The sequence below is a fragment of the Fukomys damarensis genome, unplaced genomic scaffold (genome assembly GCF_012274545.1).
Source record: "Fukomys damarensis isolate Sample0158 unplaced genomic scaffold, DMR_v1.0_HiC HiC_scaffold_31, whole genome shotgun sequence".
NCBI classification, from domain to species: domain Eukaryota; kingdom Metazoa; phylum Chordata; class Mammalia; order Rodentia; family Bathyergidae; genus Fukomys; species Fukomys damarensis.
The window spans coordinates 802,950-828,991 of NW_022900943.1; the positions used below are offsets into that span (position 1 = coordinate 802,950).

Sequence of the window (26,042 nt, forward strand, 5' to 3'; positions counted from 1 at the left end):
GAGCCAGAACTTCTGTTGAATAATTAACATTTCCCGGCCTTTTTAGAAAAATACTTCTTCAGAGCAGTTTTAAATTCATTGCAAAAATTTGAGAGAAAGGTACAGAAATATAACCCCTCATGCTTACCCTCCTTTGTTACCAATGGTGTGCTTTAAAAAAAAATACTAAAACCTAATGGCTGTTGTGAATTGTGTTCTCAAAAATACATGTTGAAGCTGTAGTTCAGGTACCTATGAATGTGTCCTTACCTTGGAGTCAGGTTTTTGTTTTGCACGTATAATCAAGTGAGTGAGGTCATCCAGGTCAGAGTGGGCCCTGAGTCCAGGGATTGATGTATTTGACGGGCTAAGGCTGTGAGAAGGTGGAGGCCCAGGTGGGACTGTGATGCCACACTAAGGAACGCAGATGGCCATCAGTCACCAGAAGCTAGAAGAGCCAGGGAAGGGTTCTTCACATTCCTAGTGTTTGCAGCCCTCAGTTTGGGATATGGTGGTTTGAGGTAATATGGCAGTTTGAGGAAAGTAGTACCATGGCTAAAGTTAGAGAAAATAAATTGTTCTCTTCAAAATTTTTGAAAAAAAAAAGCCATACCTTGGAGAAGATATTTATTAAATATATCTCTGACAAAAGACTTGAATGTGGAATATATTAGCAATCTATGAATCAATGAGATGATTCAGTCTGAAAATAGGCAAGAGCTTTGAATAGAAGCTTGATCAAAGGAAATTCACAAATGTCAAATGGGCACAATGCTCACTGTGATTAGTCATTAGCAAAATGCAAGTTAAAACTGTAAGGAGATAGTATTTATTGCACTTCTCCAAGGGCTAGAATTTAAAAGACTGACCATACTAGATATTAACAAAGATATAGAACAACTAGATTTGTTTGTTTTTTTTAGACAGTGTCTTGCTATGTATTCCAGGCTGGCCTTGAACTTGCTGTGTACCCTAAGCTTGTGGTGATCCTGCTGCCTCAGCTGCACTGAGTGCTGGGATTGTAAGACTGGGCCATTATGCCTAGCAGAATTGAAATCTTGTACTGCTGATGGATACTTAAAATGGTATAATTTCTTTAGAAAGAAGTAGCTTTTCAGCTTCTTAACATCTAAGCGTACACCCACCTGGTTATTCTACTGATAGGTATTTACCCAAGAGAACTGAAAGTATATGCCCATGTAAAGTCTTCTGTAAATTCACAAAAAGCTATCCACAATACCCCAAACTGGAAGAAACCCAAAAATCTACAAATATATGGTAAGATAAACTTTTAGAAAATTCAGAGTAATTATATTGACAGAAAGCAGATCAGTGGTTCTCTGAAGGTGGCAGGGGGCAGGGCAGAAGGGAAAGGACTTCTGGGGACATGGAAACTTTGTTGGTGGGTGGGTATCTTATCTTGATAGTAGCAATGCTTTTTCCTGGGTGCATATTTACATCAAAACAGAATTATATCACATTGCACATGTGGTATTTATGTCATTTATGTCTCAGTAGAGCCAGAGCAAAAAGAAAATTGAAAAGCTATATATAGAATATGTAGGGTTTAGTTGGGGGAGTAGGGCTTAAACCCAGGTTTCTGATCTGCTGTCAGCTAAGCATCAGAATTGTGAAGATGGAAGTTTGGATATGTCCTATAGTTAATGTCAAAGAACCACTTCAATCCAGAGCTCACAAGTAGTGCAAGTTGGGAGAATGAGTAGGAGAATAATCATGGAAGAAGAACTATAGTGAGTCAAGGAATAAGGGACCTAGAGAATTTAAGCCATAAACTTTGGAAAGTGAAGCCCCATGAGGGAAGCTAGGGGTAGTGGAGTCTCTCCTTCACTTAGTGCAGGAAGCCAAGCATGAAACAAAACTCCTGAGGCAGTGTACCTCCTGGCTGCTTTGTGGGGTCGTGGGCCTGTAGGGCCAGTAGGGCCAGTTTGGTTCCTTGGACAGGAATCAGAGAAGAGCAGTGATGAGCTTGAACCCACTACATAGCTATGCAGGCCACTCTGCTAACCGTGACAGTGTTCGGCTTTCGTATCTTTGCAAATTCTGTTTTTGGTCAACATTAATTTAGAATCAGTCATGGAAGAAGATTTTAGGAAATGTAGCTCCATCTTATCCAGATTGACACAGCAAAAAAAATCACACTTCACTAATTAATGAGATTGATAATTGTAGGGTTTATTATAAACCTTCCTCCACTCTTCTGTAATGGATCAGTTATGCTAAACAAATACACACTATCATTAGGAGTGACCTAATTGAATAGAATGGAGTGAAAGTCCAGGCATGAAGAATGAAGAAGGTAGATCTTTCCAGAATCGCCCTGATTACAGTGCAAACAATAGAGGACTCTGCACCCCTCTCACAGGGAAGGTGTTTATAGCAACATAAACACCTTTTCAACAGAGTAACATAAACAATTTCTCAAGGAAACATTTTTTAGCACTCAGGAAATGTTTCTTTCTTTACAAACAACAAAAGCATGTTTTTCTAAAGATTTAATTTACTTAAAGGTTTAGAACAAGGCTATAATTGTAGAGGGATAAAGTTATTTCCACAGTACTTTGGGGGAAGGCTGCATGCAGTTGAAGTCCTTATAGAAAGAATCTTGTTAAAAATCTGTAGACTAATGGAGCACGGATCAGTATAGGTGTACCATATTTCATAGTGGACAGATCTCCAAATGTTGTGTAAATTGTACTTTGTGAGTCAGATTGTGTTACAAATTCCCAGGAGCCTGCTATTTGATACTTCCTTATGAAAAATCCTGGAAACTCTGAGGACCCTTTGCTATAGGTGTAATGCATTGACTACTTAGGAGCTCAGGGACTGTGATAGAGGCTATTTGCCTGAAACAAGCATATTTTTAATTTCTTTTTAAGGCAAATGAGTACTTCTTGAAATTGCCCATTTAGAATTCTATTAAAGTTCTTTAAAATATTTTAAAATTGGAACAATTAAAAATAGATTTCACCCACAAGATTCATGGTAGGATTGAAAAAGGAAAATTCTTCAGCACAGATGCTTTCTTAATAGAGAATAGAGAACATATATCTGTGTTCAGCATATTATTAAAAAAATCTAGTTCTGCGAGTGCAGTGAAAATGCAATTAGTAAATACTGAGCATCAGCAACACACATTTTTTTCATCTTTGTAGGAAGGCCTTATTTAATTATAAGGTTTACTGACAATCTCTGGGAATGATTTATTCATTGTTGACTATAGATTTTCTGCAGGTTTCTTCAAAAGCACAACTTGGAGAGTCTGCTGCTTCCTCCCTTAACCTCTAGACCAATGTGTCTCAGACTTTAATGACCTGGGCATCGCATTCCAAGCGTTAGGCACATCTCTGGTGGGGTTCGCACAACGCCCATGATATGAATATCATTGATATGCCAATCACACAAGAGCAAGAGAGTAGACTTTTCAGAGTTTAATTTTTGGTGTGGTTGCCCATTAGGTTAGACATTTGAAGGGCCGTGGACCCCAGCCAGGTAATTTATCTTCACAACTTCCCAGTTTTTGTTGTGAGAGCAAAAAGATAGTGGCAGACTCCCATTAATTAAGCAGCATGGTGGTAGTTTGGCAGGAATGGAATATAGGTATTTTTCATTCAACTAGGTGTAAATATACTGCAGTTTTAGATTTATGAAAGTGGACCAATTTAAAAAAAAAAAAAAAAAATCTTGTATATTTGTGGAATACAATTCGGGGTTTACCTCTTTCTCTGGGAAAGATATATTTGATATCTGTAAAGTTAATAAGGAATGGGGTTGGAGTTTAGTGGGAGAGTTTTCCTAGCATGCATGAGGCCCTTAACACCAGAAATTTTTTTCCTCTCTGTATTTTATGAAATTGAATGAGTTATTTATAGATATTAAAATAAATTAAACCCAAATTGAGAATTTTAAACAACATTCAAATATTGAGGTAATGTTCATGGTAGTGAAACTTACCTATTTTGCAAATAAAAATCAGGAACTAATTTGAAAATACTTTTTAACTGCTCCCTTTTTTTGTTTTGTTTTGTTTTACTTGGAGAGGTCATTTATTGAAAGTGCCAGTGGTCTAGGGCTCTGGGGCTGGACTGGGCTTAGAGGTGAGAGGAGGGAGCCCAGCACCACAAATGTAACAGCTGCCATTTTTAAAGGGGACAGCCTTAAAATGGTAAAATTACAGCAAGCACAGTTAAAATAGGTTAGTTTTGAATATTTTGAAAGATAATTGGATTATACCTGGGAAATACTGTAATCTGAATTTGAAGTTAGGAAGAAGTGATCAGGGGAAGAAAATTCAAGTACTTAAAGAATTGTTTGATTATTTCTTAGAATAAATCAGAATTTATAACTGGGGGAGTGTAATTGAAGATTGAAAAACAAAGGAAAGCAAAGGATCGTCTTTAAAGCCTTCTGGATTTGCGCATAAATCAGATCCCCCCTGAAGCACAGTAAAAGGTACAACCAAATGACTGTCTTCATAGAGCACTAAGATAGGCCCCAGAAATAATGCGGCAACTGTGCAGGATGATCTTGACATGGGTGGGGGAAATACTTTCCATGGATCTTGAAATGATCATTGTATTGATCACCGATAGGCAAATGTATTTTTGACTATAATATTTTAAGCATCTTCAGCAGGACTTTGTCATTCAGGCAATAAATTAGCCCTTGGGAAATGAGTGCATTGTCCAAAACCCAAATCAAAAAACCAAAGCTATTATTTTATACCTGAGAATTTATCATCTGTGCTTCAGATGGTTAAGTATGTTGGAAATTCTGGAAAAGTGAAGAAGGAGGTGTGATTTCATGGAAATCAAAAGTGGTAGCATATCTTAAAAGTATGAGCAGTGGGAAAATAACTGGGGTGTTATAAGAAAATTATGTGTTGTGTACCACTTGAGAAAAGACACTCCTGAAAGACTAGTGTAATATCTAAGACATTTTACAATTTTTAAAAATAGTGATGATCCTGTTTTGTTTTGTTTTTTTCTTTTGGCACTGGGATTGAACTCAGATCCTTGTGCTTGCAAGGCCAGCAGCATCGCCACTGAGCTAGATCCCCACCCACTCCTGTTATTTTCTGCACACATTCTGTAATGTTTTCCATGTGATTATACTTTTTTTATGCACGAACATTATTTTTGATGGCTGTACTTGATTTTCAGAAGAAATAACATTTAAGTAGTCATTCCTTCCTATTAAACATTTCAGTTAGTTATGATGTGTTTCTGTGATAAATAATACTAATTAATATCTGTATAGAATCTAAATTTTTGGTCAGAATTTTCTGTTCTGGTCAGATTGCTAGAAGGGAAATTCATGTTATAGGAAATCTTTCCTTAAAAGCTGCTTTTTGAAATGGAGAGTCTGTTTACAGATGAGTACTAACCTTTCCTTAAGTATTAAAAGATAAGGATGTTATGACAATATGAAAAACTAAACTGGAGTTGGATGGGTCAGATTAACCTCATTTTATCTTTAACAATATTTTTTACATTTGTTGAAAGGGAAAATATCCGGCTAGAAACTCATTCTTTGATACATTTTAATAGATGGGATGCTTTCTGGAGAATTATGAGTTATGTGTAAGTTTTTAAAAATGTATTTTTAACTGATACATGGAAATAAAAATTATATTATTGGGGTTAGTATGGGGTACGCAACATGTAAATGTATGAAAACATTGCTAAACCATGATTTAGCTAAACCATTTAATACATTTATAATACTGCATAATATTTAAATCAGGTTAAACATATCTAGTTCCTTGCCTGGCATGGTGGCACATGCCTGTAATCCCCCAGCACTTGAGAGGCTGAGGCAGGAGGATCTCTGTGAGTTGAGACTAACCTGGGCTGTATAGTGAGTTCCAGGTCAGTCTCAACTCTAGTGAGACCCTGTCTCAAAACAAACAAACAAAAAACATAAAAACAAACATGTCTAGCTTCTCAAGCACGTTTGTTCCCTCCCTCCCTCCCTCCTTTCCTTCGTCCTTCCTCCTTCCTCCTCTCCCTCCTCCTTTCCCCCTTCCCTTCTTCCTTCTTTCCTTCCTCCCTCCGTCCCTTCTCCCTTCCTTCCCCTCCCTGCTTCCATTTCCCTCACTCTCCCTTTCCCTTTTGTTTCTTTTCACTACTGGGAATTAAACCCAAGACCCTCTACCAGCAAGCTGTATCCTTAGTTTGTTGGTGGTGCAAATGGATCAGTCACTTTTATCTGTGTTTTTACTAATAAAACAGTGAAAAGCTGCCCAATGGGACGGTCATACATGTGCCGCCAGTGGCCCAAGACTGATTCTTGATGGCAGTGAGACATAAGAATTCAGTCGCTGTTGTGAATGTGTTAAAAAATGTTTATTTTGAGGCAAAGTCTTGCTAGGTTGCCCCAGCTGGACTCAAACTTCCAGTTTTCCGGAGTATCTGGAATTCCAGACAAGTGCCACTACACCCAGCCATTTTTCATTTCTTTGTGGTCAGCATTGGAATCCATTCTTCTAGCTTTTTAAAGTGTTCAGTACGTTATTGACATCATCACCGTACTGTGCAGCAGCAGATCAGAACTTGTTGCTCCTCTCTTAATTTTATTGTGTCTTAGTACCCTGAGCAGCCTCCCCTATACTACCCCGGCACCCTCTTCCCAGCTTCTGGTAACCATTCATTCCACTCTGTTTTATGAGATCATCTTTTTCACTTTTCACATACGTGTGTCACCATGCAGTACTTGGCGTTTTGTGCCTGGGTTATTTTGTTTAACCCAGTGGTCTTTGATTCTGTCCATGTTGCAGATGACAAAATTTCATTCTGTTTGTGGCTGAATATATTCATTGTGCCTATATACTGCCTTTTCTTTATTTGTTTGTCTGCTAATGGACACAGGTTGTTTCCTTTCTCGGGTATTGGAGATAATGCTACAGTGAATGTAGGAGTGCAGATATCTCTTCAGCATGCTGCTCTCATGTATTCCTGATGTATTCCCAGTAATAGGCTTTTCCTTTTTCCTTTTTGGTACCAGGGATCGAACTCGGGTCCTTGCACTTGCGAGGCAGATGACACCACTGAGCTAAATCCCGGGCCTGTGGCTAAGGTTTTTTTTTAATGATACTTTCTTAATAGCAAGAGTAGGTGGACTTTTAAAGGTAGTTTCACCATATGATCAAGTTTATAATTTTTAACCTCTAGCCTTCTAGATTCATTTTTGGCGAAGTATTGAGGTAGTTGTGATTTACTGCATAAAAATAGCAAAAATTTTGGAAACCAGACTAATAGCAGGGACACAAGTTTACCTACTGATTTGTGATATACAATATTGGCCAGTTTTCTAAGGTAAGACAGTCAGCCGAATATGCCATAAATTTCTAGATGCTCCATCAAGTTAAAACAAACCTCCACTTTGAGTTAGAAACAGTTTTTTTTTTCTCCTAGCAATAAATTTGAATGTAGGGAGAAAAAAAGTTTTCAAGACTAGATATATAAGCTATATTTTCTTTCTATATTTTACTAAAGTCCTTAGTTTAGAAATTTAAAGAGTTTAGTTTCTAGTTTTAATTCTTTTTCTTAATTGTAACTATTTTGTACTCTTCTAATTAAAATATCTATAAATAATGTTAAATTTAACATATGTATTATACGTGGTAATTTAATAATGTGTGTGACATAATGAAGTGCCATTTTTTTGTCATTTTATTTTACATTTCTCTCAGTATTTTGAATGTTTTTATTACCATAGTCATCTGTCACATTTATTACCTTATTCATTTAAATCATGCAAAACTTGGCACATACAGGATCATACAGGTAATGTGTAAATTGTAAAGACAAAAAATGAAATGAACGTCTGTGAAACTTCCACAAGTGTAGACAATGACTGAAGCTACCTATGAGCTCCTTTTCTACTCTCTTCAGTTTGAGGAATTTACAGATAAAGATCTTAGTACCTACATAGTCTAGGTTACAGCTGGTATGCTGCTAGCTTCTCTCATTGCTGAGACAAAATACTGACACCCAGAGTTAAAAGGGAGTGGCTTTATTTGGCTTACAGCACTTCAATCGGCTGGCACCAAGGCTGGTGTGGCAAACAGGCCTCACAGAGGAGACACCACATGGTGCGTGCGAGGTAGCAAAGGTAACTGGAGAGGCAATTCATTCTACACCATAGCAACAGTGCATCTTTCTCCCGTCCAGACTATTGGCGTTAGGGCAGTGCCAAACCACTCACTCGGGAGTAGGGGTTTAGTGATCACACACCCTAATCCCAGCACCACACATTCTAGATTCAGCTACCTCTGACCTCACAAGGCTTTGGGGGGGCCATCCAGACCCGAACCATAATGATAAGTATTTGTAATTCACATTAAGAACACCTGAAAATTAGTGATTGATGACAAGGCACGTATAATTTTTAATGACAAAGATACAGGAAGTTTTAAAAATATGACATTAGTATTGAAAATGTTAACTTTAGCTGGATTTAAACTTTTAACACCTTACACTAGAAATCATTTGCCTTTTATTTTTGTTGACGCTAAAAATGTGACTGTAGCATTCATACATAGAACACCAAAGAGATACTCATTTAACAACAAAGTAATGTCAGATTACATCGTGAAAATCCAGGGTTCTATTTGAGAAGAAATTGCATATACCATATCATATTCATCAGCTGAAGACTTTCTAACTTTGTACCATGTTCTTAAAATTAAAAGTTAAAATTACATTTTAAAGTTTCACAGAAAACATCAACATTGGAGAAAACTGCTATTGGTTTATATAGTTCAAGATATATATGTAGTTATTAAAGATTTTTCTCCATGTTTTCTCCCCAAATATATATATTTTTTTCTGGCGTACTTTTTGCTAACTACTTTTCTAGAATGTAATAGTAGTGGATGGTTTTTGAACTAACTTTTTTTTTTTTGGTACCAGGGATTGAACTCGGGTCCTTGTGCTTGTGAGGCAGGCAGCAGCACCACTGAGCTAAATCCCCAACCCCTTGAACTGACTTTTTTTTTGAGAGAGGTTCTCACTACGTAGTTGAAACTGACCTGGAGCTCACTATGTGCCCAGGTTGATCTCATATTCACAGCGATCCCCCTGCTTCAGCCTCCCGAGTGCTGGGATTACAGGCATGCGCCACCATGCCCGGCTTGAACTGATTTTTGACTGAATCTTTTTTTAAAGAACAGAAACCCAAATTCATTTTTAATTTTTTGTATTCAGCAACACCTTTGAAGATTAGAAAACAGTTTATATTCATCTTGTATAGAAATTGTAGATGGTTGACTAGCTTCCTTATAAGATAAATACTCTATTTTATTTCTTCTATCTTCTGATTTCTTTCTGTGCTATCGTCTTTCACTGGAATTTTCTGCTTTCTTGATTGTGTATCTGAATAGTGTGGTAGAAATGATGCTAGTTTCTCATAATAGCTGAATTTTAGCAGTGACCTATATATTCAACAGATGAATGAATAGAGAAAAGGTAGTACTTATTTATACACAATGGAGTACTACTCTGCCATAAATAAGGGCAGACTTGAATTATTTGTAGAAAAATGGATGCATCTTGAGATACAGTGTTAAATAAGTCAGACACACAAGCTTAAATATCACATAATTTCTCTTGTATGAAAAGATAGCTTGGCTTGACTGATTGCTTTGGGTTTCGTGAGGCTGAAATCTTGGCTAGTGATGTCTGGGAAGAATCCACACCCAATGTCATTCAGTTTGTTGGCAGAATCTGGTTGTGGCTATAAAACTCAGGTGTCTCCACTAAGATACTGACTACAGCTAGAAAAAGTTTTTAGTCTCATTTGCTGAGATTGGGACTGTCTGGATAATCCACGGTGATCTCCGTATTCTGTGATCATGTGAACAGTAACCTTCATTACACTTGCACAGGCTCTTTGTAGTAACACCCAGATTGGATCTGACTGAATAACCAGAGGCAACACAGGGACAGCGTTAGAATTCTGCCTCTGTCTTGGTGTTCAGTTAACAACAGGGAGGAGCAGTTGTGTGTGTGTGTGGGGGCGTGACTGGCAGTGAAGAAATAATGTGACTTGAGCACAGAGGAAGCGATTAATTTCTTGAAGGCAGGCACCATCTCTACCTTTTTTGTACCTTTAAGACCTTATAATTTGGCATCATCTGAGTACCCGACCTTGGCTTGAACATGATTTCACCTTAGAATTTATTCATTTGATTTTTCTGTGGTGGTAACATCAGTATAGACTTTTTTTCTGGTACCTTGGGGCACCTGTTTGGAACAGTTAATTATACACATTAAGTTTCCCATCACCATATGACTACTTTGATTTCCCTCACATCATAAAGGTAAGAGCCTGTCGTGTGTATTGCCCTGACAGCCCTGTTGCCACTGGAACACAAACTTCCCATTGCTTTACTATGTGTTTTCTAGGACTGTGTGCTCGTAGCAGCAACCTCCTGACTTTTTGGTACCAAGGACCAGTTTTTTTGTTTGTTTTGTTTTGTTTTTTAGGTTTTATTTTTATTTTTTTTGGTACTGGGGGCGGGAATGGATTGAACTCGGAACCTTGGGCTTGTGAGGCAGGTGGCACCACTGAGCTAAATCCCTGGCCCTGTTTTGTTTTCTTGGTACCAAGGATGTAACTCAGGACCTCATGCTTTCAAAATCTGTGCTAACATTTGAAATATCTCAGTATTTCATTGTCCACTCATTGCCACATAATTCCAGATTGGCTTTTAATGCAGCGACTTTATCTTCCAACTTGAATGCAGTTAATTGTTCTCATAATGTGATGAAGTGGTGGCTTTCAGTAATTGTTTGTTGTTTTTATGTTTTTTCTTTTGAAAAACCCCAAAGCCTTGTCTTTTAATTCAGGGTATATGGTTTCCATGTGGCAAAGAGTTTGAAGGTTTCATGGCTTCATCAACTAGTTGATTTCCACATAATATACAAAGTGGAGTTGGAGATTGTGGATCATCTATCGCAATAGACCATAATTTAAATAGGACTCTTGGTATTTTCTTTTTTTCTTATGCTTGCAAAGCAGGTGGCAGAACCACTGAGCTAAATCCCTGGCCAAAAGTTTATTTCTTATTTGCACAACAAATTATAGAGAGAGGCGGCATTTGAAATTTTTCTAATTGAAATTTAGTAGTTAAATTCCTAAGGAAAAAAATTCCTCAATATAGCAACAAGTTGTATATTGAGAAAATCTACAGTTTTATTTTTGTTGTTGTTTTGTTTTTTGGTAGGGGTAGGGATTGAACCCAGGCCCCTTGCATTCTAAGCATGTGTTTTACCAGGGAGCTCCATTCCTAGCCCTCAAGGGAAATTTGAAATAGTCTTTGGTTTAGAAATGAAAAAAGCTTGAAATACACGAAGTACTTAAAACTGTAGGATGCATGATGACAGTGTGAAATAGTGAAATAAGAGTGAGCTATAGCAGGAGGGACTTGAGTTGGAAATACAAGGTATTTCCTGGAATACTGAACGCTGGAAAGCATTCTTTGAACAATTTGAAGAAGCTAGTAAATTCTTATTTATTTGGGATGGCTTTGTGGTATGGTTGGTCATCTTGAAGTGAGGCCCCTCCTAGCCTGAGGAGAGAGTATTGTGAACTTTAGTATTAGAATATTCTTCAAAATGACAAATTGCTAGTGTGATTGTTGAGGTGAAATCTTAACCAAATGAAGTTATGGCTGACATAACGAGCGCTGAGGATTGGATCTGCTATATTATTTTAATGGATAGTCAACTCTTATTTCCATTCTTTTTGTTCTGAACTATCTATAATCTCCTTTTTTTGAATCCTGTCCTCATGTGAGTAATGGCTCCTTTAAATTAGTTGCTTTACTTTTGTATTTGTGTATCTGGACATTCTCCTCCATCACCCTTGCAGTGCCAGGGAGCACACTTGGTTCTCTGACATTGTCACTGCCCAGGTGGCCACTAGAGTGGGTGTAGCCAGAATCAGTGGGAATACTTGTCTTTTAGTGAAAAGAAAAGGATATGATTGGTTTAAAAAATGCTGCCACAGCTTTCAAACATAACCAATATATGGTTTTAATATATGTGTGTGTGTGTGTGTGTGTGTGTGTGTGTGTGTGTGTGTGTGTGTGTGTGTGTGTGTGTATACATACCCTATAACTTCTTTCAAGAATATGTTAATCATTGAATTTTCCCTAATATTCTATGCCTCATAAGTGGAGAGAATTTCTAACTGGTGAAGTACAGTAGCTTCTCCCTTTTTCCGGGGATAGAAATTCCAAGACATCCAATGGCTGGCTGAAACCTGGCCTAGTACTGGACCTTACCTGTATAGAATTGTTTTTTTCTATATATGCACACACTTATGGTAAAGTTTACCTGTAAATTAGGCATAATAACAGAGTAACAACAATAACTAATAATAAAATAGAACAGTTGTAACAGTATATGGTGACAAAAATTAAATGAATATAGTATTTCTTGCTCAGAATATCTTATACTTTTGACCTTTTCACTTAAAGAAAGCACATCACAACTTCTCTTTGAACTTTATGGTTATCATTATGTAAAATAAGTGTCTCGAATATAGGCAGTATGACATAAATTGATCTAATAATGGAGACAGCAATAAATTACTAATAAGTGGGCATGCTAGCTAAATGGATGACTCGCATCCAAAGATGTGTGATTTTATAGTGCTGCTTATAATGGTATACAGTGTAAAACTTAGACATTGTTTAGCTTTGGAATTTTCCATTTACTATATTTGGACAGGAGTTGGCTGTGGTTAACTGAAACTGCAGATGAGGGGACTACTGCATCTTTGAGAAGGTTTTATGTGGTACTGGGGGCAGAGTCATATGTGGTTACTTACTGCCAAGAGCACCTTACATACATACCAGGTGAGTGCAGAACCTGAAAGCGTCCCTGTAGGTGGGTCCTACATGAAGTTGTCCTGGGTCTGAGGTCCTTCAGGGTTGTAAGGAAAATAAGAAAACATTAGATCTTGTGGCACCCATTAAAGAATTAAATCAGGACTTGGCCAGAACTCTTAATGAGCAATTAAATAATTTGGCTTTCTGCTTGAGATTTCATCATTGGGGCAAAGGCATATCAATACTCTACTTGCCCAAAAAGTACTCTTAGAGAATTTTTCTGGAGAACTTGGCTTTGGTAGGACTGGCAGTAGCCTGCCCATCCTCAGTTCTTTCTTTTCATGTATTTTTACCTAGCATACTCATTTTTCAAGGCTTAGTTTTAGGAGTGCCTCCACCTACCTCCTGTGGAACTGACCCTGCCTCATTTCTTCGTGTCAGTGCTACACTGTGTCATTGCTCCCCATGCTGCATTCCTTACACTGAAATGATTTGTTTACTGGTTTGCTTCTTGTTCTTCTTTCAGTAGGACACTTCTGCTCTAGCTTTTTTGTATTTGAACATTCTATACTTGATCTGTAAAGAACTGAACATCTGCTGTGTATCCATCATCATGTGAATCACTCTGAAGATCTCAAATTAATGGGCCCAGTGCTGGCCTTTTTCCCTTCCAAAGGGCACAGTCTTGCTCAGGAGTCAGCGCATCAGTTCCCTTTCAGAAATAATCCGTTATCTTCTTCATGCTGTTGGGCAGCACAGAAACACACTTGGGCAATGGAGGACAAAACTGCTCTGTAGTGCCTAGACCATCTCCCCACATGTGCAGGGAAAGGAATCCTGACCTTTTCTGCAGATGCATTTTTGAAACAGACAAGCTTTGGCTGCATCTGTCAGTCCTTGATTGTTGAATTTCCAGATGGAAATTTGTCTTTGCTCACCTCAACCTAAGAATTATTCAAGTGCATCTGTTTGCTTGAAAGGATACTTCCAGAACTGGAATCCTTCGTGTGAAAGGCAAAAAGCCAGGAGCACAGCAGTAGAAGCCTTGTCCCAGGGATCCCGGAGGAGAGATTTTATCTGCTTATTTCTAAACATCCTCCTCTGAAAGAGGAGGAAGGATGGAACTAGAAAGCTCAGGGGTGCTCTTGCAGGTTTGTGGCCCGTGGCTCAGCTCTCAATGATACAGCAGAGTTCTTTCTACAAACTTTTGATTTTGTTTCAGTCCTTGTATTTAACGTCTACATTTTGCCTATTTTATTGCCTTAAACCTATCTTCCAAGAACCAGGTAAGTGGGAGAGAAGAAAAGTGTTTGGCAAAGGAAGAAGCAGATAGAAATACTTCTTGTATTTGTAAAGAGGACTGGTATCTTAGGGGCGGGGCTCTCAAATCTTCTGTTTTTTCATTGCAATAACATCGGAAGCTTAACCCAGCCCTCGGAAGCCCTGTGCTGTGACGGTTCATGCACAGGTCTTGGTCATTTTCTGTTCATCCTGGCCCTTAACTCAGCCCGTTATATTATCTGTACTGCAGCATCCCGAGGTGTTAAGGAAACTAAACCATGGTGCATCATTCCCCTGCAGAGTATTTCACTGTCTTCATCCAGTTTTGGTTACATATGCAAAATGTTGTTATCTGTGTTGTTTCAAATGTTGAGTTTTTTATATTTTCTATTTCTGGAATTGTTTTAGCCCCCCTCCCCCCCATGATGTTACTCACAGGATCCCAGAAGGAAAGCTAGGGCAGATACTTCCAGAGTCACAGGAAGTAGGGACTCACCTGAAATCTCACAGATAGGTAGACAGTGACAAACATAATTCTGAATCACAGTTTCTGGCTTCTCTGGGTTTTATCGTCTTCTCTTCTGTGAACTGCTTGTTTTGAGTAAAATAGGTTAGCTTTTCCCAGGGGAAAGTCTCAGCTCAGACTAGGAGCTGATTTGAAAAACTTCTAGTTTCTTTTTCAGAATTTCTTTGGGATAGAGAGGGGGAATTATGTGTTCTCCCTTGTTAAAAAAGGGGGGGAACCCTATAAGAAAAGAGACAGATACAGAAACGAAGAGAGGCCAACAGCGGTGACAACATTAAAAGAAAAATTAGAGAAATAGTTGTAGTGCTTAAAAGGCACACAGTAATTGCCTTGGAGTGCAAGTACAAAATTAAAAACTTTCATAAGAAAACTGAAGGGATAAAAAGAGCTCCCCCCAAATCAGCTGGAAGCATTAAGTCATTTTCAAAACATTAAACTTGTAAAGAAAACCAATTTAAGCAGTTTCTTCCAAATTACCCACCTCTTTCTAATTAAAAAGATTCATCACGTTAGGAACAACAGAAGAGAATGAATTCAGACCCTGCCAGACGAGGGCAGAACAGGATCTCTTTAATTGAGAGTCCTTAAATCCAGACTCTCATCAGGTCCTGTCATTCTCTTTGCCCTCGTAAACTCTCAAGTACACTCCTACAGCTGGGATTCTCCATCAAGCCAAGCCCTCTGTGGAAATTTCCACTTTGAAATTCCCAGAGATGGAGCTTCTCTCATCTTCTTTCTCTCCTCCTCTCTCCCCCTTGGTGTGTTTATATACACTGGCTTCATCTCCAGATACAAGCAGATTGGGAAGTAGATAGTATTCCTTGTTACACATGCGCAAGACTGAGAGGGGAAATGGCTTGCCCCAGGTCTCAGCTTGATTGAGAATTTGAAACCAGGTCATCTCATTCCTGGTCCTGTACTTTTTTTCATCTGGCTGTAGCTCCAACTTTTATCTTAACTGCATAATTTTTAGCAGAGGAGAAGATAATTAAGGTCATCTCGGAGTGGAGACTTTTAAGGCTCTCTAAAACCATGATCAGTTGTTGAGTTGTCCCTTGATGGGGTTACAGGGTCCCGCTCAGCAGTTCACCAGCCATATTCATTATTGCACTTTGGGCTTGCTTGCAAGAGGCTTATGTGTCAGTCAGAGTGTGGTTATTGAGCCCCTACTCCCTGTCAGGTATTGTGCTAGGCACTGGTCCATTGATAAGACAAAAGAAAACAGCTCTGTTTTCATAGAACTTACATCCTTGCTTCTCTTCTGTGTTTCTCCAGTGAAAGCCAGTAATGTGTATCAAGTCCTCACTTAGTGTATGCAAAGAATGCCGTGCTAACTTCGATTCCTGTATCAGAGAGGAGACTGCAAAGTAGCGGAACCAGATGATGCTCCCTTTTGCAGTCACTGCACTAAGAATCTGGCATCACTGATTGGTTGCAGAGGACCTATTATACCATCCGTCATCATGCTGGAAATTCATCATACCCCTCGCTCTGGTCAGGGCTTAGGGATATTCTTTTTGAATGAGGTTGTGTTTTTCTCGATGATTGTACTTTATTTGACAGTTGTAAACGGGATGAAGTTGGCAGAGACAGGAACAGCACTTTCTCTGCAGCCCAATTTAAAAAATTCAAATACTTAAACATACTGTCATTGAAATAATTTTTCAGAATTTTTTGTTGCTTTTATGATACCATGATTGGTCATTCTACTTCAGGGTGAAAGTGAGCTTGCAAATACAACTCAGACCTTTAGGATTAGTTAAATACATATTTGATCTTCATATGAAGCCTCTCTGTGTCTCACTGGAACAGTAAACTGTAGAGCCAGGAAGAACTTTACCTTTTATTTTATAGGAGAAACTTGTCCTCAAGGAGTTGTTCTGTGACTCTACCTAGGGCAAGATCCCAGGGCACCCACCCAGGCTAAGAGCAGATAGGAAAGGAAGCATTACTAACCCCTTTCCGGTTTTATTATCCTCTTGGTCATGAGAAAAATATGTACACATGAAAATGAGAGAGGTTGATGGGCAGCTTCAGTCTTGGGTGGCAGTTTGCTTTCAGTTATTGGGGTCTACATTCAAGATGTTTGCTCGAGAAGGTGAGAGTGGGTTCATCAGAGTTTTAAAATCGTAAGCCGTGGTAAAAACAGAGCCTCCTGCTGTTTCACTGTTCTTCCTGAAATTTTACCTTAAAAACAAAAGACATAAGCAACTTTTAGGGTTTATTGCCCCCCAAAAGAAAAAAGAGCTCGACATCTTCCTGTCATGACTGAGAACAGCACAGTAGACTTTCTCATTTTTGTTCCAAACTGTTCTGGCAAGTAGAAGTATTTAATAAGAAAGGAACTCATGGTTTAAAAACAAATCGGGTCTGAGTCGGAGACATCTAAAGCTTGTGTGGAATCCCTTCGGCATTCAGTCCACTGGGCCCCAGGGGAGGGCAGACACAAAAGTCCACATCCCTCTTCTGGTCAGAGTTGGTTCAATTAAAGGTGAAACTGTCTGTCAGACTATTTATAGCATGTTTATAGCATGATGAAAAAAAAAAAACCCAAAGACCACAAGTTTTGAAGCCTGGCTTTTATTTACAGTTGGGAAAGACTTTTATTTTAAAGGATAAAATACTTAAAATACTCTACAGTTATTGCCATGAACTTAAACCTGACATTTTAGCCAGTTGATAGTTTTTATCATATTTACTGTTTGACTTAAATGCTGAGAAATCAATGAAAAAAATGTTTAAAATGAGACCTTTACTTCTTTTTAGGTGGGTCTGTTTCAGCTTCAGGATAAAATACTGTCTTAGAATGTTCATTTAAAATTCCCAAAAGATTGGTTTTCATTGGCAATTTTAATGAGTCCCAGCCAGGTATGATATGATTAATAGAGCTTCCAGTGTAGCTCTATAAACTTTAAACACTTTTTTGGTTTGTACCAGTTACTTTGACATTCTACTATACCTTCATAACTTTTGGGGAATTTTTTGGGGGGTCTGGAGATTAAACACACAACTTTGCATATACTAAGCATATGCTCTCCCGATGAGCTGTATCCCCACCCCATCGCTTTGGAATAAAGGTATATTGCTTTTTGTTTTATGGATATAAATACTTTTTTGTGGAGGTTGTGTTTTACAATGTAATAAATTAAATGAGCCAAGAAGCATATTTAATTAGCTGAACACGATGTCTTTCTGATCTTGGATTATCTATGGTATATGTGTAACTCGTTTCATTATAGCAGCATAATAATAGTAAGTTGTATGAGAACTTGGTATGTCCACATAATCTTATACATATTTCTAAACTGAAGGAGATTTGTGACCTATTTTTAATACAACAGATCAGAATTTGAAATTACACTATTGTTAATAAAATGCAGGAGGGCTTCTAGGAGGGGAGATTTAATAGGTATTTTTATGAGGAGGTGAGAGATTTAGGAGTGTATGATGTGCCTTTTTAGGCAAGTTACTGAAGGATATGTGCTGAGCTATCTTGTTTCACATTATAAAAATTTACTGTAGAAAGTAGAGCCATTAACAATCAGATTGTTGGTATTTCTGCTGTGTTTGAGTTTCTTTCTAGGTCTGCTATCCCATTAGTGCAGATAACTTCACCTTGAGCTCTAGGTTGCATAAATCATACCAACCTTTAAAGTGAATGAATCAATTCTTCAGTCCGTGCATTTCTCACAAGTCCCTCTGGTGCCATTGCCTCAGAGTGTCAAGTGGTTTCACACATTTGGCTTGAGGGGTGGCCTTGCTAGACTCATAGTCTTTTGGTAAATTTAAAGCATTGAGCTACTCTGGTTCAGCCCCCAGACTTGGATATTGACTTGTGTTGATAAAGCCCTCCATCGTTTAGAACACTTCTTCCTTGTACCTATCAGCCATGTGAAAATAGCCAACAAGATCTGATGGAATTTGACATAGACAATTTAGGGCAGGTTTTTTTTGTTGTTTTGTTTTTTGTGACTGTTGGCTTTTTAATTATCTTACTAGTTAGAGGAGAAAATTGTTTTTATTAAATTAACAGTCATAGAACATTCTTTGGCCTGCTTTTTTCTTTGAACTATATGATACTCTATGAGCCAATAATTAGGTGCTGTATGAAGGATGAAATCAAAGTTAAGTTGTGGTTCTCAAGGTCTCTGGTGAGTGAAGGCAGAGTTTTTTTGTTTTTGGTACTAGGGATTGAACTAGGGACCTTGCCCTTGTGAGGCAGGTGGTGGAACCACTGAGCTAAATCCCCGGCCTATAGAGATTTTGGGAAGTGACTGAGTTTTGTAGTGGATGAGTGAGGAGATTGGTACTCAGAAGCAGACTGACAGGATAGGGTAGGTCCCTTTTTAGCAATAACCTGAGCGTAGTGGATATTAATTGTGGTCCAGCTGGTTATTGAAAATTAAAGTACACACAGCTCATTTGGACATTATTATATACCAGAGGCTAATTTTCAAAGTCTTGTAGTCTTCTAAACTTAGGTAGCCTTTAGATCATAACACATACACTTACCACTACCTCAAACCTTCTCCTTCTGATTATTCATTTATTTAAACACATTATTATACAAATTTCTGCATGGACTTAAACTGAAGTAAGTTACTGAAGAATCTTGTTTCACACAGGTCTAATAGTTACAGAAATGATATTGATATGTAGCAAGTTTAGGAGCCAGGAGACAGAAAAAGATACTCCCAGCTGACACGGAAAATCAGAAGCAGCTGCAGCAGGTCAGAATCGTGTGTCAGGGGCGGGTGTACTATCATCAGTTGACTTCATTCCTTGTCTTTAGGCATTTGATCCTTCTGTTGGGCATCATATCTGTCTTCTAGGAACAGACACCAAGCAAGAATGATGATAAATTCTGTTTGTGCAGTGACTGGAAAGTACAGCAGTAGTTTGCAGGTTGCACAATAATTCTTTATGATTGCATTTCATTGTTGTATGCAGGCCAGGCTTTGAATCCATTATTGTGAACCAGCCTGCAGCTACTTTGTTCTTTGAGTTTATTGGCATGATTGGGTTTTTGATTACCTTTTTTTTTTTTCCTTTGTCAGGTTTATAGTTTCCATAGTGGTAACATTATACAATTGCTTTGTTCTTGACATTTTTTTATGGGAAAAGTTTGGATACTATCTGGTGAATTAAGCTGGAGTATTGGACCCAACCCTACTTCTTACTGTAACTGTTTCCTAAACTCTGGTATTTAGAAAATCCTTTCATGATCTGTGTGTGTCTTCCTGGCAGGGATAGCTTGCGCAGTAAACATATACTTCTTGTAATGTTATCATATTAAGAATCATAAAATTATTCTTGGATGTTTTATTTTGTTGTTTTAAAAAATTTACAGCTGGTGGGCTGGGGATTTAGCTCATTGGTTCTGATGCCTGCCTCACAAGTGTAAGGTCCTGAGTTTGATCCCCAGTACCCCTCATTTACAACTGGTGAACATTATAATAATTTTTATATTACTAAATGATATTGTAGGGGATGATATTATGCATGATCCGGTCCTTTAAAAGTTAATGTTTTTTGTGTCTACCCCCCTTATTCTCCTTCCCATTTGAACATTTTCTTCCCACTTCCCAATAACTATTATAGATTTTAGTCCTTGAAAATAGAAAAAGTGGAAGGCTTTTGTACATAGGGAGGGGAGGGGGAATGGGAAAAAAGAGGCGGGATGTATCATGTACAGGTGCAGATTCCCTATGAAGAGTGTCATCATTATGTGTGCCTAAATTGTACCAATAAATGTCCTGCTATTAAAAGAAGAAAGACACCAAAGAGTAAAGACCTGCACAACCAAAAAAAAAGAAAAAAGAATGATTTAGAAAGTTTATGTAATTTGCAGGCTAAGGGAGGTAACCTTACTGGGCTGACGGAGGAGAACAGTGGTGTAACTGGGGAAAAGGGAGACATGGTCAGCAGAGAGAATGCATCTTTACTTCAGCAGGCCTAACACAGGAGAAAAGCTCTTGGCCTCAGAACCCCTGGCACATGTGGGAGAATTGTTTGCTAGTGCTTTCCCCAGAGTTTCTGATTCTGAGAAGTCTCCCTGGTGACTCTGGGTGCACTGCTAGAGTGTTTAATCCAGGGGAGTCTTAGTTAAGAACTTTTAAAAAGCACAGTGCCAGTCATATTGCACAGACAGAAATAGTGTCAGGTGAAATTTGCTCAGGAGAGTGATTGCATGTTGAATGACAATGACAGGATCAAATTGAAGTTGCATTGCTGAGCCCATACAATTAAGGAAATGAATGGTTTAGAACTTAGGCTATTTCTACATTTGATTTACTTGGAATTACTGCTTAGAGCTTATGAAAAGGCCGTAAAATTTCTTTTGGTAGTATTGGGGTTTGAACCCCTCAGGGCTTCAGGCATGATAGGCAGGTTTTTTTTTGTTTGTTTGTTTTTACCACTGCAAGCCTTTATTGTAGGGGAAGTCTGCTGGGTGTTTCTGATTAAAGGAGAGAGAGCGATATGACCAAGACAGGTAGTGCTTCTTACAGAACTGGGGTGGGCTTCTAGGAGCTGGGGTGGGATGGAGTGATGCAGTGGCTAGGGACTGGGGGAGCTGTGACATCCCTAGGAGGGGCTTCTCTCGCAGGAAGCAGCATAATGGGAAGAAGAAAGCTGTCCTTTAGTGGGAGGATTGGCAGGTGTTTTGCCACATCCTCCCACTTTTAAATTTTGGGACAGGATCTTGTTAAATTTCCCAAGCTGGCCTCAAATGTGTGATCCTGTCTACCTCAGCCTCTCCAATACCTTGAAAAGCTTGTTTTTCCTGATTAGCAAGAACTGTAACTTTAAAAACATACATGGAATGTGTACTTTTTTCTATTTGGGTGATTTAAACCCACCTGAAATTTAATCTAGAATATTTACCTGTTGCCACTGGAGACTTAGCGTCTTCATTTAGTGCCAGAACCCTAGGCGTGGGAGTGGTGGGTGGTTATTAAACTTCTTAATTAGAATCTAAAATGTCTGGACAGAAAATACGTACCTATGGTGTCTTTGAAAATGAATCATTTTCATTCATGCTTAATTTTGTTGGGTGATAAATGTACTGTGTTTGTGAAAGAGTAAGTGAATGGTCAGCAGCATATTTTTTGGAAATAATTAAGTGGTGGTAGCGGGAAACCATCCTCAAAAATTAATGAACCCACTGTTAACCTGAAATATTTTCATATTGTTAAAGTAGTTCCTGTTTTCTCGGTAAATTTAAGGCAAATGAAATCCTAATAGAATCGATATCAAGGTTTTAAATACCAAAACAAGTCCCTAAAACACATTTTGATAGCCAAAACACATTATCTGAATGAAGCTGGGATTAAAGTCACAGGGAATATAAAAAAATTAAAACAGCCTGTCATATAAAGGAACAATATCCCAGTAATGAATGTAACTGTACTGTATACCTAGAATGTACCAATAATCTCAATAAAAAGAAAAAAAATATCAAGTTCAAGTAAACCATATTTGTAAAGAAGAAACCTCCAAACATGTGATTTGTTATAATGTTTAGTAGTATTGTTCTCCAAATCAAATAGATTTTTAAGGTCTTTTTTTTTTTCCCCTTGCTGTGTTGGTGTTGGGTGCATAAATATTCTATAATATCCGTGTTCTATATCCATAAAAAGGTGGTGACATCCTTAGAGGGAGAGACTATGTTTTAATATCTCTAACACTTAACTCTCGATTAGTCAGAAATTTTGCTAAATGGCAGCTTCTGTTTGCCCCCATTTAGTGGAAGTATATGTCGATACTGGCAGAGTATTTGTGTGTTAAGACTGATGTTTGGTGGGAAATTAGCATTTGCATTTTCTCATAAAATATGTAATATATTACATTAGATCCATACAGTCATGCTTTTAATTATTTTGTGGATAGAAGATTCTGAGGTAAAGAAGTAACTTGTGTAAAGTTAAATAACTTGCCTAAAGTTAGTTACTAAAGCTAGAATGGCCGAACGTCAGAGAACACAGATTAGCTGGTTCTAAATCTGGTTTCCCCATGAAAAGGTGCAGAGTTGAAAGTACAAACAGGTGGGACACTTAAAGTTGGTCCTGCTTGACTTTATGAATACTTTAAATTCCAGGGACCTTGCTGTTCTCTGAACTCTTTTTAAATTCACACATCACATTACTATTTTAAACGTTTTTTAAAAAATTATTATTATTCAAGTAAGATTTTTTGTTTTTGTTTTTGTAGAAAAATGAGAAGACCACAATAAGCGGAAAGAAGAATACATTTTCATTTAAGCACCCAGCACAAAATCCTGGGCATAGAGGCCTTTAATAAATATCTGTTGATTGAGCGCCAGGAATTAGCTCCTGACCCTGAGTGAATTGCTTAAGTTGTCACACTCCGTCTGTAAGAGGGGTTGGCTGCCAGGGCTCTTGTGCTGCCTGTTTCCTTGTTAAAGATTTATGTGACATCAGTGATCTTTCAGGGAGTTGGTGAAAAGTGGTAAAATAAATCACACTTTTATTATTGTCTCCATGGAAGAAATGATTTGAAGTTTGCTGTCTTTAAATATCTTACTGCTTTATGTTATAAGTAGAAAAGGAAATGACTTATAGGGAGAGAGTATGTATGTGAGCAAACAAATTTATTTATAAAAAATTGTCATAAGATATTAAAAACTTACAGTCATATTAAAAGCTTATAAATTTTATTGTTCAGTTTCTACCCTGTTAACCCCAAACTTTACTCAGATGGATGTAGAGTTATCTTACCCACATTTCTTTGTGAAAACAATAACAAGAACAAAGAAGTAATAGAGTAGGAAAAGTTTATTCAGTTTCTTCTCAGTCTTTCTGATTGATTGTATTTACTTCATAAACAGGATATAAGCATATGCATACTAGTTCATATGATTTATCTAGTTAATTAGGTGATAGGATCCTTGTGAAAATACGTGGCTCTTTGTCAGAGAAACTAAATTAGACAGTGGATTTAAACGCAGGAAACGATACCATGCAAGGAGAACAATTTTTGTAAGACAGATCTACCTCTTGCCCCATGAGAAATTCAAATGAATCAGGCTTTCTCTGGAATTACTATGCCTCCCAAATATTTACTAAAATAATAAACTTATTTTTTCTATTCTTTAGCAGAATTTGCTCCATCTCACATTTTCTTCTAGCTGTTTATATTTCCATTCTGTGAGTAACCTACCAATAGAGACAAATATGTTCATCTACTTAGTCAGATTCTGTGTAAGAATGAGTTAGAACTGGTGCCTAGACATTTAAGTCAACAAACAAAAGTGCTTTGGAAACATAAATGGCTGATTTATTGTTTATGAACTTATTTCCCTTTTATTTAATGGAACTGTACAAAATTAACTGTAGGAAATATTACTTGTTGATACTTGACATTTTATAGGTCTGCAGTTTATTTTCAAAGCGTGGTATTGCAGTAGGATTTTCATGTGTAGCTTCACATTTAGGGTCCAGTAGTTTTTATAGTAGGAGTGGTTGTATTTTTTGAGACTTAGCTCACTCACCTTCATTCAGTTTTATAATTCATCTTTTGGAATTGATTGAGCGAAAGTCATTCTGGTAACACTTTTAAGAGGAGAGATTTTTCTCCTGAGTTACACTGAATGAGATTTTTCTTCTGATTTATACTAATGAACCTAACTCTTCAAGTTAGGGTCTTAATTCTTCTCTTGCTTGACCTTTGTTTGTAACATTTGGTTTGAGTTGTGTTCTTCTCTTTGACTTTAAGAGTCTACTGCTGTCAGGAACCTTATTTAATCTTTCTATTGAGCTGCTTTATCTCCATGAACAGGGCATGAACCTATTCATCAGCCATCTTTCATGAGGGTGTGCTTTTCAGGGATACGACTGAGAGTGTCTGCGTTATGCCAGTATACTTTCTACTTAAGCAATGCAATATTTTTCATGTGATTAAGTACAAGGGTGTTACAAGTGCAATATATAGTAAAATGATAACACGAAGAAGAGGTTTTTGCATGACATACTATTCCTAATGTGCAAACAGTTGGTTTACTTTTCTATTTACCTTTTGAAAAGTGTATTTCTACTAAATGCTGCCAGTGTGTTCTGTTGTTTCATTCTGGAGTTGATATACTACTATAACTAAATTATATCTAGTCCTGAGGAATTATATGTATAGTTTGATTTATACACATAAACTGGGGATATATTCAGCAGATTTAATTCTAACTTTACAGTAAGAAAAAACCCCAAGAATATTAATTTATAGGATTTTTTCAAGTGGGGCAGTTTCTATGTAAAACATTTAGTATTCCTTTATTTTTGGTTTTTTGAGACAGGGTCTCACTATGTAGTTGAGACTGACCTGGAACTCACTGTGTAGCCCAGGCTGGTCTTGAACTCACAGTGATCCTCCTGCCTCAGATAGTTGAGACACCTGGAACTCACTGTGTAGCCCAGGCTGGTCTTGAACTCACAGTGATCCTCCTGCCTCAGCCTTCCTAGTGCTGGGATTACAGGCATGCGCCACCATGCCTGGCTTTAGTAATCCTTTATTTAAGGGTCTTGTGGAAAATAAAAATTTTCTCTAATTATGAAAAAACCTTTACCAAAATACATTTAAAACAATTCTTGTGTTGGGGCTGGTGGTGTCGCTCAGTGGTAGAGCACTTACCTAGGGTGCAGGGTGGCCTGAATTTCACCCTCAGCAGTGTTGGAAGAAAATGGAAGTGTGATTATGAATCTTTGTTTTGTTATTTGTTTTGTCTCATTTTGGTGATTACATTATAACAAATACAGTGTTTAGTAGATGTTTTATGCTTAAACAAAGATACTAAAAACAAAATGCATTTGCTTTCAAGTTATAAGTAGCACTTGTGATTCGTCTTTAGAATAATAAAATTTCAGATCCAGAACCAGCTTCTGAAATTGAAGCTGGCTTCTTATGCGACGGAGGCGATCCAAGGTGAGTGGTTAAAGGGCCTTCCTGAAGGGGAGAGGGTTAGTTTGTGGTAAGAATGGGGCCAGAACCATGTCTCTTGATATCTTGGTAATTTTTCTTTTACTACTCTGCAGGTCCTAAACTCAGGTAACTCTTTTTTTTTCAAACTAATTTGTTTTATTGCAGTATTTCAGTGTTCCTTGGAAGCCTTTTCCCCTGCCGTTTCATATTACATGCTTACTTGCACTTTGTGAGTTTGAAGGCATGCCCATTAGTAGGAACCAACTGCTGATACTTTAGTGGTGGACTTAGCTGAGAGAACTCCAAGTGATAAATACTTGTTTTCATATAACCCTGTCAAGGATCACAAGGAAAATAATAAAAAACAGATCTAAGAATATTTCAGCCAATTGGAAATGTGTGTATTTTAGTCTTCTTTTTGGAGAAAGCTTTATGGGAAAATGCAACATTAGTTCACTAGTGTGTGAG

At 37.8% G+C, this 26,042-nt stretch overlaps 1 protein-coding gene across 3 annotated transcripts in view; it reads left to right on the plus strand.

Annotated features, from left to right (window-relative positions):
- The window catches only part of Mllt3 (MLLT3 super elongation complex subunit), a 248,208-nt gene that overhangs the window by 99,996 nt on the left and 122,170 nt on the right, over positions 1-26,042 (plus strand). Inside the window, exon 1 of one of the 3 annotated variants that reach the window (XM_033757688.1) lies at positions 16,094-16,139. The exons of the other annotated variants lie outside the window; for them this stretch is intronic. Within the exon in view, the coding sequence (XP_033613579.1) occupies positions 16,109-16,139 (31 nt within the window). The 5' untranslated portion in view covers positions 16,094-16,108. Of the gene's footprint in view, positions 1-16,093; positions 16,140-26,042 lie in introns of those variants that run through there. 3 annotated transcript variants of the gene reach the window in all.